The sequence below is a fragment of the Leptodactylus fuscus genome, chromosome 8 (assembly GCF_031893055.1).
Source record: "Leptodactylus fuscus isolate aLepFus1 chromosome 8, aLepFus1.hap2, whole genome shotgun sequence".
NCBI classification, from domain to species: Eukaryota; Metazoa; Chordata; class Amphibia; order Anura; family Leptodactylidae; genus Leptodactylus; species Leptodactylus fuscus.
The window spans coordinates 60,711,076-60,727,496 of record NC_134272.1 but is presented as its reverse complement, the minus strand read 5'-3'; the positions used below and the strand labels follow the sequence as shown (position 1 = coordinate 60,727,496).

General features: G+C 36.1%; 1 protein-coding gene across 1 annotated transcript in view; it reads left to right on the top strand.

Moving 5' to 3' along the window:
* The window catches only part of TTN (titin), a 229,028-nt gene that overhangs the window by 37,005 nt on the left and 175,602 nt on the right, over positions 1-16,421 (top strand). The window contains exons 37-43 of the mRNA XM_075286035.1: positions 13-244; positions 763-1,047; positions 1,297-1,416; positions 2,093-2,281; positions 4,645-5,199; positions 5,923-6,450; positions 7,092-7,148. Of these exons, the coding sequence (XP_075142136.1) occupies positions 13-244; positions 763-1,047; positions 1,297-1,416; positions 2,093-2,281; positions 4,645-5,199; positions 5,923-6,450; positions 7,092-7,148 (1,966 nt within the window). The remainder of the gene's footprint in view (positions 1-12; positions 245-762; positions 1,048-1,296; positions 1,417-2,092; positions 2,282-4,644; positions 5,200-5,922; positions 6,451-7,091; positions 7,149-16,421) is intronic.

The window sequence follows — 16,421 nt, the reverse complement described above, 5'->3', positions numbered from 1 at the left end:
TTCTTCTTTCAGGCTGTCGAGAGACAAAGAGCCGTAGTTGAATTTGAAGTCAATGAAGATGATGTTGATGCTCGATGGTTAAAGGATGGTATTGATATCAATTTCCACGTTGAAGAAAGATATGAATACGTTGTGGAAAGACGTGTGCATCGCATGTACATCTCAGAGACCAGGATGAGTGATAGTGGAGAATACTCATTTTTGGCTGGCAAAAACAGAAGCTCTGTCACTCTTTATGTAAATGGTAAGTAATGAGATGACAAGATTTTAGACACCTGATATACTAAATTGTTAAAGGGGTTTTCTGGGACTTTTTATGTTGATGACCTAATGGTTTAGGAAGTTGCGTTGTTCAGGTGAGCACTAATTCCTATTCACTGAACAGCAAGCACAGTGCTGCAAAAATTGCAGGAGTTCTGATACTCCCTTGATATTGCAGCTCAGACCTATTCACTTGAATGGGACTGAAGTGCTTCTGTACCATGTGACCAATGAACCTGACATCATCAGCACAGGGAAGAGGCCATAGTGCTTGTGAGTGCCATGGCCTCTTCAAAGAACCAACCTGAGAGAGTTCCGGATGTCAGACTTTCACCGATTTACATACTGATGACTTATCCTAAGGGTATGTAAGTCCCAGGAATACCCTTTTAATGCACTTTACTCTTATGTGTGCTCAGCTTTTAATAATGTATAAAAGTAGAAGACTTATAAAATAAAATCTCTTGCTCTTTATGTAACGAAACATTTCTGTTCCAACAGCTCCAGAACCTCCTGTAATAGTACAGAAACTTGAACCTGTACACGTAGAATCTGGAAAACCTGCACGTTTCTGCACCGTAGTGACCGGCAAGCCACAGCCCACTGTAGCCTGGTTTAAAGATTCAACAAAGCTTTCTCCTGGTTTCAAGTGCAAGTTCCTTCATGATGGCCAGGAATACACCCTATTGCTCATTGAGGCCTTCCCTGAAGATGCAGCATTGTACACATGTGAAGCAAGTAATGACTCTGGAATGGCTAGCACATCTGCAACACTGACTGTTGAAGGTAATGGAATTATAGCCGCATATGAAAAAAGTAGACTCAAAGTTATAGAATGTCTCCAGAAATAGTCCTAAAAGCCACCCCCCCCCCCATATTATTGGTTTATAAACATTGTTAAACATTTTTAGCAAAATCTGTCAGATTGTTCCTTTTTAGTTTTTAAGTATGAAATTTATTTAGCTTGTGATTAAGAAGCTACCGATCAGACCTGAATATAGAATCTAATCCAATCTGTCTACTTTCTATTTGTAGAAGTAGTGTCACCAGATTTGGAGGCTCCACTTTATCCACCTTCCATTATCTCACCGCTCCGTGATGCCATTACTGCAGAAGGACAGTCAGCAATTTTCCAAGTCCGTGTCTCTGGCTCAGGTTAGTTCAGTCATCGACCAGAACATTAATGAAGTCAAACACTAACTGAGAAAACTTAAAGGGGTATTCCATATCAGAAAACAAAGCTTATTATGTATATGATGAAAACCATATAATATTGCCATAAAACTGGACTGTCATAGGATAGGAGTGATGTTAAAGGGGTATTCTAAATACAGATATTTATGGGATATCAATAGCATATCCCATAAGTGTTCAATAGGTGCAAGAGAAAAGAGGATCACCCACTGACTTAGTGGGTTGGAGGTGAGCCCACAGACCATCTTGGTGTTGTGGAGAAGATCCATTGAGCCACTTGGTGTGGTGTAGACAGGTGACACTGACCTGCTTAATAAAGAAGAGACTGTGTGTGTACATGGCTCTATCTATTCATTTCTGAAGGAGTCAAAGACAGGGCTGAAAGGCCAAGATCGCAGAAAAGTGAATGGACATCTGAATTCATTCTCTAGGCTGGCATGTGTCAGACATTTGTGGCACATTTGGTGGATTTATCATAAATTTCCAGGTTGATAATTTCCTTTAAATGTAAAGTATGAGTAACACCATTGGTTCACATAATGAATACCAATACCAATCTCTCACACATTTACTATGGACAACATACCTTAAACATAATTCATATAACATAATTTTTGGGATATATTATTTTATACAGATCTTAAAGTTTCCTGGTACAGTAAAGACAAGGAGATCAAGCCATCACGCTTCTTTAAAATGACACAATTTGAAGACACCTATCAACTAGAAATAGCAGAGGCCTACGCTGAAGATGAAGGCGTCTATACTTTCGCTGCTAGCAATGCTCTTGGACAAGTTTCATGCACTGCAAATCTCAGACTTGAAGGTATGTTGTCTATAGTCTCTGTTCTGTAGTATATATAGGGCAACCATTTAACAGTGGTACTAACATAGTCTTTTTTGTCACTGTCAATTTCATTCACTAACACCATCTCTTTATATGTTTCTCAAAAATGCATATTGTTGTCCTCTTGAACATGGAACAGCATTGTAACCGCCTATTCTCATTGTCCTTTGAGCATCTACTTGTTTCTTTGCTATGCCATCTTGCCTATATGTCTATTCTTTCCATCTTGTCGATCACTGTATACTTTAAAGGTGCAGTCTTTCTGTGTCACAGCAATATCCAAACATATACAATAACACAAACCACTGATAACATGGAAGAAAACACAAATACAATACACCATTCATAAAACCATCAAACAACATGGAAAAGAACATTTCCTTCTTTCTCGCAATTGACTACCGTCACCCAATTGGTATCCAGGTTACTATACATCAGTACTGTCCAATCTGTCAGTCTGGCTTGCCAATGTACAAATCTGGCACTTAGCCCTACCCTGTATTCCCATGATGCCTGCAGGGTTGCACCCTTACAATGGTGTTAGTTTAATATTATCTGATGGAAATGTATTCAGTTTTGGCCTTTTGGCTGTCTTTCTAAGCGTGCAAACTTAAATATATGCAGGCTTATACTTAAAGAGGATTACCACTTTTTAAAAATGTCTACTAAAATGCCCTAAACTACATTATTTGTTGTGTTACATACATTCATAAGTCACATCATATTGTACATTACACCCACTTCTCAGCAGAAGATCCCTGTGCCCTCATCTATCAACATCATTCGATCACCATATCCATAAGATGAATGATGACAGTGTTCATTTGACTCAGCCACATGATTGCTTTCTTGGCTGTCCTGGATGGATTATCTTTTGAGCAGATGCTTCATGAGTTGATAAACTATTCAGCTCCTGTGCACAAATAAATCCATCCAGGGAGAGCTAAGGTAATGGTCACATGGTGAATCACATGATTGTCTCCATCTTATGGCTATGGATGTTCCCATAGATGGGAGTCTTATGCTGAGCAGAGGGGGTAATGTATGATGTGACATTTATTCAACTTATTTAGAAAGTGGTCAACCCCTTTAAATGGAGTCACCACAACCCAGTCTTGCAGATACATAGGTTACAGTCACTTGAATCAAATATTTCCCACTTGAGATCTATTCCTCTATTGCCGAGATGTTGTTTATGTCAATACACAAATGAACGTGGGCATTTTCCTTGCTCCAAAAAGATCATTTTAATATTGACCGAAACAGCAATATCTTAGCCCTGGAGGCCCCAATTCATAAGGGTAAAACACTATTTGATTTAGGTAACTCTAACCTATCTATCTGCGAGGCTCAGTTGATATGTTAGGCTCAGACTCCCTTTATAGTGAGCAATTTATATTTTTACTAGGGTAAGTGTTTCAAATAAACTTAACATGCTTCGTTTCAGGGCAAAAAATTGCTGCAGATTTTGCATCACCTCCCCAAGAGCAGATTACTTCTTCTGAGTCATTTAAGAGGGAGTTGGTTGCTCATAGTCCCGTCTTCATCCAGCCTATTTCAAGCTATACCGTAAACAGTGGGGAAACCGTGCGCTTTTTGGCAAGAGTTTCTGGTTTTCCAAAACCAGAAATTCAGTGGTTTCACAACCAAAATAAGGTCCTACCTTCCAAAAATATAGTCTTTCATTTTGATGAATCTACAAACACAGCTATACTTATCATAGTGGATGCCTTTTTAGAGAATGCTGGTGAATATACTTGCAAAGCAAGAAATAGTGCTGGTGAAGCCTTCTGTGCAGCCACCCTAACAGTGACTGAAGGTAAAAATCCACTGTCACACTGGGTTGACTTGTGACTCATTTGCACTCCTACTAATAGTGTCCACATCTTACACTTGAATATTCACTCATTAAGCACATATAAAATTAACATCACAAAAACTCACTTTCTTGATGTTCACAGTTTGTAAACCATCGTTCCATCATACACGTTGACATGAAATTCATTTCACGTTGATATTCTCAGTTGAACCAACCATAGCTAAATTATCTAACAATTGCAGTTATTTTAGTCCTGTAATAAAACAGGTGTCACTCTTACTTTGGATCATAAAGAACAATCTTTACCAAAATTATGGAAAGCGACAACGAAAGAAGATGCAACCTTCTATGTCAGCATGAATTTCCAGTTCTTCATCCTTTGTCAAATTTTGTCCGAGCATGCATTTGGCATGCACTATTCTCAAGTGATGTTTAAGTCTTCTTGATCAACCTATTTGTTCTTATCATAAGGAATATTGGACAATTAGTTGATAATTTCTTTTTTTTTCGCTTGATTACACAGCGCAATCCATAGTTAGTCAAAGCTTTACAAGTTCTACGAAAAGTGTTACAGAGTCTGTCAGCACACAGTCAGTGTCAGAAGCCACAGTGTACTTAAAAGAATTTAAATCAGTACAAGGGCTTACCACTGAAGAAGGTGTACAGGTTTTTGAAAGTGTTTCTGAAAGTTCTTCTGTAACCGCATCATCTGTGAAGAAAGTTGAAGCAAAGTATCAAGAAACCATTGCCAAAAGTAGTTCAGAAGAGGTCACCGAGGCTGCCATTGAGAACACTAGCAGTCCTGCACCAAAGATACTGCTTAAGCTTCATGATATGACGGTGAAGTGCGGCGAAGTAGCCCAGTTTATCTGTGCTGTACAAGATGGCAAGCTAGACGTTACCTGGAAGCATGAAGGACAAACAATACAAGAGACAACAAGAGTCAAAATATCCCAAAATGGAAATGTCATGTTGCTCACCATAGAAAATGTTCAGCTAACAGATCGAGGCACATACAGTTGCACTTTACATAATGAGTCTGGAGAAGAAACAAGCACTGCAGTACTAACTGTAGAAGGTGCCTATTAATTTTGCTTAATGTTGATGCTACATTCATTTTTCTTTTAATAATTTTTTTAAAAAATATAACGAAATGATGGTTCTTTAGTTCCTTAATAGACTAAAAAAAATCACAAGTAAACCATAGGACTAACAATGTTATAGATAAAGAAAATCTAAAATGTAGAGCTAAAATACAATCTATCAGACAAAAATATATATCTCTATGCCAATATTAGAATGGTAAACGAATGTTAAAGTTTTATTATATTCTATTATTATTAGAATATATCCTATAGAGATATTAATGCAGTAAGAATGTTGTTTGTTGTGTTTTAAGACATTACAGACATTTTGTTATTGCTACTGCAATAAGCAAAAATTTTAATTTTTCTGTGAAATGTTCTTACAAAATTAAAATTGTGATATATACAAAATTAGGTGATTTATGTTTAGAAATTCTTGTAACTTAGTATGTTACACACATAATTGGATATAGCCAAATATTGGTTAGCAAATATTATTATTGTAGACCAGTCTCTTAAAATTGTCATCAATTTGCCACTAATATAACACTACTACTACACTAAACGTAACATTACAAGAACCATCAGTATATGATTTATAGTACTTACACTACTAACAACCTAAATCTAATAGGATCTAATTTATAGTACTATTGTGCACTGTATTCACCATCGCCATCTCAAACTAACATTTTCTAAAATTTATTCTTACCTAGCACAAGAAACCACCACCAAGGCAGTAGCACAAATAAACTCTGAATCAGAATCAGATAAAAAAAGTTATAAATCTCACAAAGAAATTCAGATTACCAGTACTTACGAAGCCAAAAAGGAAACCACACTGAAAACTTCAACCCTTTCTATTACTCCATCGCAAAGACCGCAAGGCCCTGAAAGGCAAAGAAGCAAAGAATACTTTCCGGATGTCATACCTTATGAAGAAATAATAGACTCTTGTGCTATAGCGCCATTGTTTCTTGAACAAATGCCACTTGAAACTTTTGTAAAGGAAGGCGCCGATGTTTCCCTCTTTTGCGTCATAAAGGGCATACCCGCGCCTTGTGTCATATGGCTCTTCAACAAACTTCTGCTTGATGAGTCTGCAACATGTTTGTTAAGAAATGATGGTTCACTTTGCAGCTTAAAGCTGCTGAAAGTTCTTCCAAAGCAGAGTGGTATCTATACTTGCAAAATAGTTAATGCTGCAGGACAAGCCGAATGCAACACTCATCTGAGAGTTACAGGTTGGCAACTGCATGTTCCTTCCAAATGTGACTTCTTGCATATCAGCGTATGCAATGAACAAGATTGACAAAATACATTTAGTAATAAATTCATCATTTCCAAGTAAATATTAGGCATGTAAAGGCATGTTCACATATCCATCGACATGATCTTCACAGAACTCAATGCATTCACATCACATACGCTCAAATCTTTAAATTGTTTCGGCATGTGCTTTTTTATGTCAGTGTGGTTGTTATTTGTATTAGACAGGAATGGGTAAATGGGTCTTGATATCCATGAGAATATAGATTTTAGGTAAATCTTTTTGAGTGATACATTTGATTAAAAATTTTTGAGCGTCAAAACTAATTTAAAATATTTTTTTCTACGGTCAGCACCAAATAATTGATGTCAGTAACTTCAATTATTGTGTTGCCATATTAAAAGCGTATTGCTTTAGGTGTTGGAATTATTATTTTTTTCTAAATATATTTAACTCAAATTTAAATTCTCTCCTTATTTTAGAATCATAATCTTCTTTTATCGAGATTTGCTCATTCTTTGTCTAAACTGTATCGTAAATCTATGTCTTATTGTGAAGAAATCTGCCCCAAACGTGAAAAGAGGTCAGAAACTTAATATTCTTTTTCCTTTATAGCACTGGAAAGGGTTCTGCAAGAGAAAATAGAGCAACAGATTGAACTCGAAGTAAAAGGTATGTGGGAAAAAAAAATGTTTTTGTAAATTTTAATATTTAAATCAGTAGAATACATGCTAAAAGCAAAGACCATGGAAACGTCAGTCAAGACAAGGTAACTCTATGATGTGTATTATTCAAAATGTGAATGCTTTATCAATTAGTGACTTTACTTATGCTACATTTATCAATATTTCAATGGTTTTCAATTATGCATGAAAGTTTTTTTTATTTTTGAGGTTTTACAATGATATTCATTTATTTTACATTTAAGATTTTTTTTAACAGCTTTCCGACATTGCATGAAAAAATGTTAATAAAATCTGTAAGATTGTAATAAAATTGTTATATTATTATCAAGATGCTATTTTTTCTATTTTAAACAACGCGTTTGAAGACCTTACATGGCTTGCAGATGGCATCTAGTACTGTCCTGTAATGTTGCTTGCTGGTTTTCTGCTTAACCTTCTAAGTATGCGGCTGTATTAGTTCGAATAAACGCCTTCTCATTTAAATGCAGATATATTAAGGATAGATACAATTTCTTATTTTTTACAAATATGATTTGTACTCACATTCAAAAGGATCAGAAAGGGCGTTTATTCTGCTGTCTGCAAGTCAGGTAAGATTTTAACAATACATGTTAAACCCACTAAAACTTTCGGACAGCTTTGCACACACACACACACAAAAAAAGGTTATCTAAAGATATTTTGAGATTTAACCTGTCTGTCAAAGAAGAAATTTCTACAGTTTGAAGAAAGAACAAACAGCGAACGATTTTCGCGTCAGAATCTTTAAAAAAGAACAAGGCGTTGCGTTTATTCGAACAAATATGGTGAGTGACTATTTTTCTGGATTTGTAGTTTATGTAGCATGAATATATACATAAATAATTTTAAATTTAAAGACGAGCTGTTCTTAAAATACAGATTTCATTTTGTTTTTTCATAGAAATTTTCTTCAGTGAGAATGAAAAGCGAAGAGACTTACGAAGTGCCTTTTCAGATACAGAAGACTACTTGGATCATGGACTTGTCTCCTCTAAAAGATGTGCAAGTCGGACATCTTCAATTGGATCCTGGTCGGAGTTTATTAAGCCATCCTTTACACAAAAGTTGACATTTCGATCAGTGTTGGAAGGGGAGCCTGCTGTTTTCCGATGTAAATTGGTGGCCTGTCCAGTGCCAAAGGTTTCATGGTTTCACAACAATAAGCCAATTGGAAAGGACAAACGCAGGCTGGTTAAAACTGAAAGTGATATGCATATTAATTTCTGCAGTTTGTTAATTAAACATGTGGAAGACCGGGATTCTGGTAGTTATCGCGTATTTGCTATTAACAGTGAGGGCTCAGCTGAGTGCACAGCTTCACTGTTGGTAGCAATGAAAGAAGAGCAGAATCCAAAATATTTAGATTTTGTAAGGTTTTCTGAGAAAACACATGAAAGTATTGATTCATTGGTTCAGAAAAAGAGAGAAATCAAATTAAAAGTTGACCTTAAATGTATTGGATCACCCTTTGATAAACGCCACGAAAATCAGATATTGCGAAACCAATACCCTAAAAAAGGTATTGTCAAAACCATAAGCTTTGAAAAAATTGTTTCAGGTGAAACTCAGAGCAAAGGGCAACGGAAGAAGAAATTGGAAAGTGATAAATTGTTGGACAAAGAAATACAAGCAAAGTTACAAAGGTTGCGGGAGCTTAAACGTGCAAGAGGAAGCAGAAGTTCGGTTTGCTCCTCTGAGTTGTACTCTGATATAGACGTTGAGTCTTTACAGAGTGAAACAAGTTTCCAGGTTGAAAAGGAAAGCTATAAACTGAGCACATTTTTAGATGTACCAGGAGAACCCAAAAAGGTGTCTGGACTGGATAAACTTTCCATTTCTGTTTCACAAATACAGGAGCCAATTATAATTATTGTGCCGCAGCAAACAGAAGAAGCTGCAAAGAGTGCAGAAGATGAAACTACGCTGATTCATAGTGAGAATATTAGTTCTGTCAGTAAAAGCACTTTTAATGAAATTGTCATTGAGAGTGATCAGCAGAAAGATTACGTGGCCAATACTGAAGAATCAAAGCCTGAGGAATTGCTATTTAGCCCCGATAATCTTGTAGCTAACATTACAAATGAAGCAGCAGAAGAAATTGACAGTACTTTGGAATTGACAGAGCCCATACAAATGAATGAACCCATCCAATCTAAAGTACTCCAAGATCTTTCAGAAATTAGTTATGTGAGTAGAACAGCTCAGAAATTCAGTCAGGATGAAGTTAAAATATTTCAGTCACAGATGACACATGAAATCTTGGATGACACTTGTGATGAGATACCAAGGGATAATATTAACTGGATGCCTTTGCAAGAACACAAAGAAGTAAAGGTTGTTGAAAAATTAGAATCTTTCTCTGATCGACCTTCATTGGAACCAACACAGAAAGAAGAAACTGAAAATAAACCAGAATCACTGGATGAAGAAATTCAAATGAATGAACCTGTCAGATCAAAAATACGACCAGGGCCTTTTCAGGCTAGTAATACCTATCAAAGTTACGTGGAAATGGTGCAAGAAGAACATACACAAAGATCTGATAAAGATCTTAAACACAGTAGAAAGTTTGTTCATGAGTCAGATTCAAGAGTTATTGAAGAGAAGGACAAAAAACACATTATGGAACATGATACTTTTACACCTGGTGCATGGAAATTGCCCAGAAAGCCTCAAAACTATGGGCAGATTATGTCTAGAAAACATGACAGAAGGTATGAACCCCATGTGGAACGTGGAATAGATTTTAAAATGGAATCTAAATCTTTGATTGTTAGTCAAGAAACCAAACTAAATTTTCATGAGGATGATCATAAAGTTGACTTAGGTTTAGATAATCAAGAAAAACAAAAACAGGTAGCAGAAATTGATTCCTATAAGCCAATAACTGGTAATCTCAAAATACAAATGCAAGAGAGAGAAGTAGAATCCCCTGAACCAATTGAAAGGTATAAATCTGTTAAGTATAGAATTATGCAGCTAACACAGGCCAATAAATCTGAATATGTCCCCAGAAAAAATATTAAAGACGAAATACTGAGTCTACGTGAACATGAGATGGTTCATGAAGCTATTGGTAAGTCCTTCCAGCAGAAAGGTACTGCAACAAATGAACGAAATACAGTAGTGAATGAAGGAAAAATATATTCACTTGTTGAAAGTCATTTGGACATTTCAGATAAAGATGCCACACCACTTCCTACAAAGGAGGAGAAAGAGCCAATCCAAACGCACAAACCAGTTACAGCTCTAATAATACCAGAAGCTGTTCAGATTAACAAACCCGTTACATCAAAAATTTTACAAATACCTAGTGAAGCTGCCTTAATGCGATTGCCATCAAAAGAAGCAGCACACAAAGAAGAGATAGTGAAAGATCACTACAAAAGGGATCAAGATCAGAAAGAGTTGTCTGCTCAAAATGAACAAATATATGCAGAACAGGATTCTTTCATTTCACCATTTTTAAACATTGCTGATGTCCGAGGTAGAAAAGGTGATGTGGAATTAGTAAAGAGAGAACATTTAGAGATTGAAAAATCGGATACCTACAAAGTGCCAAAATTAAATTTGATTGGCTCATCGAAACAAAAAATAGAAGACATTGAAAGTAAGCAGAGTTGGGTGGAAACCAAACAAGAAGAAAAACCATTCAATGAAATGTTTAGGAATATAGATAAAAAAGTTCAAGAATATTATTCTGAGATGGATTCACTAGCTATAAGACAGGATACACTTGAAGATAAACATAAAATTGAGGAATATGATCAACCAGAATTACCAAATTTCACTGAAATGAAACAATCATCTACACCTACAACACTACAGTATTCCTATGAACATGGATTGTCATCTTCAATTACAGATAAGCTGCAGAGGGATATCCACAGTGAGAAATCTATTCCTCCTGAAATTAAAGAAAAAGATAAACCTGTACTAACGCCAGTACCTGATGCAACTTTCAGATCATTGGTTAGAGATACTAGACATGAAGAAGTAAATGAATATACAAAACTAAAATCTTCAGATTCAATTAAAGTAGTTGAGGAGAGGGTATCAAAAATTCAAGTGCATTCTGTACCTCAAAAATCTCCTGAGATTCAAGAGAAAGAGAAGTTTATAGTTAAGCCAGTAGTGGATTTCTCTTTCAAACCATTGGTTAGTGATACTAGACTCAAAGAAGAAAATGAATATACAAAATTAGAATCTTCAGATTCATTTAAAGTACTTGAGGAAAGTGTATCAAAAATTCAAGTGCCGCCGGTGTCTCAAATATCTCATGAAATTCACGAAAAAGAGAATGATATAATAAAACCAGTACCTGATTTCTCTTTCAAACCATTGGTTAGGGATGCTAGACTCAAAGAAGGAAAAGAATATACTAAATTAGAATCTTCAGATTCATTTAAAGTAATTCAGGAAAGTGCATCGAAAATTGAAGTGCAGTCTGTACCTGAAATATCTTCTGAAATTCAAGAAAAAGAGAATGCTTTAGTAAAACCAGTACCTGAGTTCCATTTCAAACCATTGGTTAGGGATAGTAGACTCGAAGAAGGAAAAGAAAATACTAAATTAGAATTTTCAGATTCATTTAAAGTAATTGAGGAAAGTGTATCGAAAATTCAAGTGCAGTCTGTACCTGAAATATCACCTGAAATTGAAGAAAAAGAAAAGGCCATAGTAACACGAGAATCCGATGTATCTTTCCAACAATTGGTTAGAGATACTACTCTTGAACAAGTAAATGAACCTATGAAATTAGAATCTTCAGATTCGTTTAAAGTAATTGAGGAAAGTGTATCAAAAATCCAAGTGCAGCCTGTACTATTTGACCAGAAAGAGAAAGTGGCAACTATAAAATCTGAAAAAAGTTTTGAAACTAAAATTTCTTCAGAAAGGAAGAATGAAAAGGCAGAAATTTTCACTCCAGGTAATGAAGACAGAAAAATATCTGCTGAAATAAATGTTGAGGAAGGTCTATATACTGATGCGTATAATGAATCATTGGAAAAAGAAGATGTACAATTAGAACTGCCGGTTTTGAAGGAAGTTAAACTTGACAGTGAAAAACACCTAAAGGATGAGTCTGAAGTTTCTGAAAGATCTGACAACCAGAAGATGTTTCCATGTTCGCCTACATTTACTTATGATATTGAATCTCAGGAAGTGTTTGCAGGTGACTCATGCACTTTTACATGTAATTTCAATGGTTATCCTCAGCCTACTGTTTCCTGGTACAACAATGACAAAACAGTACCCCGTAATGAAAATTTCATCATCGTTACCACCGAAACAAAATCCACTTTAACATTCTCTACAGTTCAACCTCAACATGCAGGTTCTATAACATGTGTTATTTTCAACCAATATGGAACTGACACAACATTTGGCAGCCTTAAAGTTAAAAGTAGGGAAATACAGGATGAAACTGAAGATAAATCCTTTGTTAAATGTGAGATGCTTATATCTAAACATTTTACTGAAGTAGAGGACGAGGAAGAACTTGTAGCATTTCTTGGCAATGCTGAAGAGAAATCTGTTACAGACGATGTTAATAGATTCAGTCTTCAGCTACCTCAGGCGAGTTATACAATACCTCGTAAATCAGACACATCATTATCACTGCCTGTGGAAATTAAAGTTACTGCTCCGACTCCTGTTCCTGAATACGAAGATTTAGAAGAAAGTTTCCAAACAATTGAAACACAGCAGAAAAAGTCTACAGATAAGCAAAAAATCAAGCATAAGTTTACCTTTGGTTTTGATGTCTCCAATAAAGCAAAAGAAGTTACTCAAGAAAATGAAATCAAAGTGGATATCAAAGAAGAGACTTGTCCTGTTCTTGAGTGCATCATATCAGACGATTCTCAACCGCAGGTGACATGGCACCAAAGCATCACAGAATTAGAGAAAGAAGATAAAACCATTTTCGATAAAGAAGCAGAAACTTTTGTTTCCAATGTTAGCACTGAACAAACTGAACTTGTATCAAAGTTGAATGCTTATGATGCACAAGACAATGATAATCTTATACCTGGTGTTAATTACACAATTAATGAGAAAAATATTGATCAAGATATTCAAATAGACATAAAGGAAAAAGTTCCCAGCACCGATGAATCTTCTGTCTATGATAGTGTAAATATTACAAAGGACAGGCCCAAGAGTGATATTACTATTGAAAGAATTGAGATGGTTGACACTGGTAGTTTTGTCAAGGATCTTGGAGAGGAAAAGGTTGAAAGAGATGTTAGTCCACAATTAATTGAAGAACAAGATTTAACATTGTCAGTTACTACTGTAGAAAGTAAGAATATTGCTATTCTAGAATTAGCCGCAAAAACAGATTTACCACTTTCAGTTATTGCTACAGAAAGTAAAGATATTGCTGTTCCACAATCAACCGAAAAACCAGATATACCACTTTCAGTTATTGCTACAGAAAGTAAAGATATTGCTGTTCCACAATCAACCGAAAAACCAGATATACCACTTTCAGTTATTGCTGCAGAAAGTAAAGATATTGCTGTTCCACAATCAACCGAAAAAACAGATTTACCACTTTCAGTTGATACTGTAGAAAATAAAAATATTACCCAGGAGTCGGAATCTACAGTTTTACAATTAAAAAGCAATGAAGCAATTGAAATTAAGCTTCATGCTGTAACAGAAAGTTCTACTGAACAAATTGTGGGCTCAGTGTCTAAAGAACTTATTAGTGATGGCACCAAAAAGGAATTACCTGTGGTACCTAAAAGAAGACGCTCCTTTATTAAAAGTAGGTCTACTGTTGAGACCGAGAACAAATCAATGGAAGGTAAAACTGTCGAAAAGACCATAGACAGTAAAGAGACAGTAGAAACGAAGAAGGCCTTACCAGTAGTGCCACAAAGGAGGCATTCTTTTGTGAAAACTAAATCTGCTGACAGACCAGTTATGCGAAAGAGTTCTTTGGTTGAAACCACAAGCACCTCATTGCAAAAAGAATCAATAAATATTAGTATAAAGAAGGAATTACCAACACCGCCTCCTAGACGGCGTTCTACAGTTAAAACTCCAGTAACACCTTCTGAACTAAAGCCATCAGTGGCAAAACCAATTGATTCAGAAAAGGTTACCAAACCAAAAAAGGAGGATAGTGAACAGACTGAGCAACCAGTAACCCAACCTTCAGAAGACAACAAATTCCGATTAAATTTGGATGAGTTGGTTAGAAAAGATGATGTACAAAATTTGAATGAAATAGAAGACATTTCATACCTTGGTATTTTTGAAGGTGAAGATTTAATGAGTCATGATTATTTAATGACCATAGTTAGCAATGAAAGCCTTGAGTCGGAAAAGGAAGGAGAGCATATGGCTATACAAGGAAGTAATTTAGAGGATACTGAAGGAGATGGTTACTTGAAGGAAAGTGTAAGTTATTCTGAAAATGTGATTTCAGAACCTACTCATGATGTACCAGAACCTACTCATGATGTACCAGAACCTACTCATGATGTTCTAGAACCTACTCATGATGTACCAAAACCTACTCATGATGTACCAGACTCTCAGGTTACTGCACAATCTCCTTATGCACTACCAGAAGATGTAAAAAGTAGAAAAGACCTTCAGGCAGGGCGCATAACATCACTAGAGGTCGAAGATGTAACTTTTGATACTGTTTATGAATTTTATAAAAATCAATCTGCTCGACCATTTTCTCCAGAATCTGAAATGTCAATTGAAGCAGGCAGTGTCTTCAGTGATGAAGCGATTGAAATTGAACAGTTTTATACTCCACCCTCTTCTGCAGAGAGGTTTTACTCTCCATTGAGCGAATCATTTCTTACGCCTGCAACTTCTCCTGACCGTTTCTTTACACCTGTCCAACAAGTATTGGACTTTGCTGAAATAGGTGAAGCTTCTCCTGATATTGCAGACACTTCACAAATTGGCTTAGAAGATCCTGGAAAAGAAAGGAAAGAAGACACAGAGGAGTTAAGCAAAGAGGTTGATAAGCCTCCAGCATTTGTTAAACCACTTCTTAAGAAACGTATTTTTGAGAATAGTGTGTTGAGCTTTGCTGTACAAGTCGTAGGTTGTCCCACACCGATGGTTAAATGGTACAGAGATTCATTAGAACTCAAAAAAGAAGACAGAGTCAAGATAAGAGAAGAAGCAAATGTGCATATACTTGAAATTCACAACATACAAATGAATGAAGGTGGAAAATATAGTTGTATTGCTGTAAACTCCTTAGGAGAAGCCAAAAGTTTTACCCAGGTGGAAATTTTACCTCTTGATGGCAAATCATGTGCTTTACCTCCTCCTGTAACTCATCAGCACGTAATGGAGTTTGATATGGAGCAACATACAACATCAAGATCTCCTTCCCCTCAGGAAATTCTTTTGGAAGTTGAGTTGGATGAAAGTGAAGTTAAAGATTTTGAGAAGCAAGTGAAAATCATAACTATTCCTGAATTTTCCCCCGACAGTAAAAGCATGCTCATTTCTCTTGATGTGCTTCCTTTGGCTTTTGATGATCAAAGTGCAGCCACTGATTCCAAAGATAGTGATGATGTTAAGATAAACTTTGAAGTAGCTGATAAACCACCCCAATTTGGGGTGCATCTTTCTGACCTAGATGTAGCAGTGGGATCAAATGCAGAATTTCACTGCTGTGTGGAAGGCATGCCAACTCCAATTGTTAAATGGTTTAAGGAAAATGAATGCATAACACCAGATACTACAAGGTATGTTATAAAGGAAGAAGAAGGAAAGCAAAGTCTTATGATATGTGACGTGAACATGTCTGATGCAGGAACGTACAGTTGCAAAGCAGAGAACAGTTATGGTGAGGTTTCATGTAAAGGTTTGTTAAGGGTTATTGAAGCAGACGCTGCTAAAGAGGAATTGAAGGAATCCTCAAACGTTCCTGTCTCAGGTGCAGAGTGCTTGACTCAGATTTCTGAGCAGACCGTGGATAAAATAGTGACAAATGAGAATGAAGAAGAAATAGAAGTTGAACTTGAGTTTCAGACTGATAATAATGACGTGAGTAAAGCCGTTGAGTTGATCGCTGTCACCGGAAGTGAAGGTGAAGAAGGTCAGGAGAATTGCCTAAATATACAATTTGATGTTTTTGATAAACCTTCTTCCGATGAACCTATACAATTTAATGCTAAAGGTTCCGAAAGTTCTTGCTTTGAGTTCCAAGTTACGGAATCCCCTCCCAGGTTCTTAATACCTATTT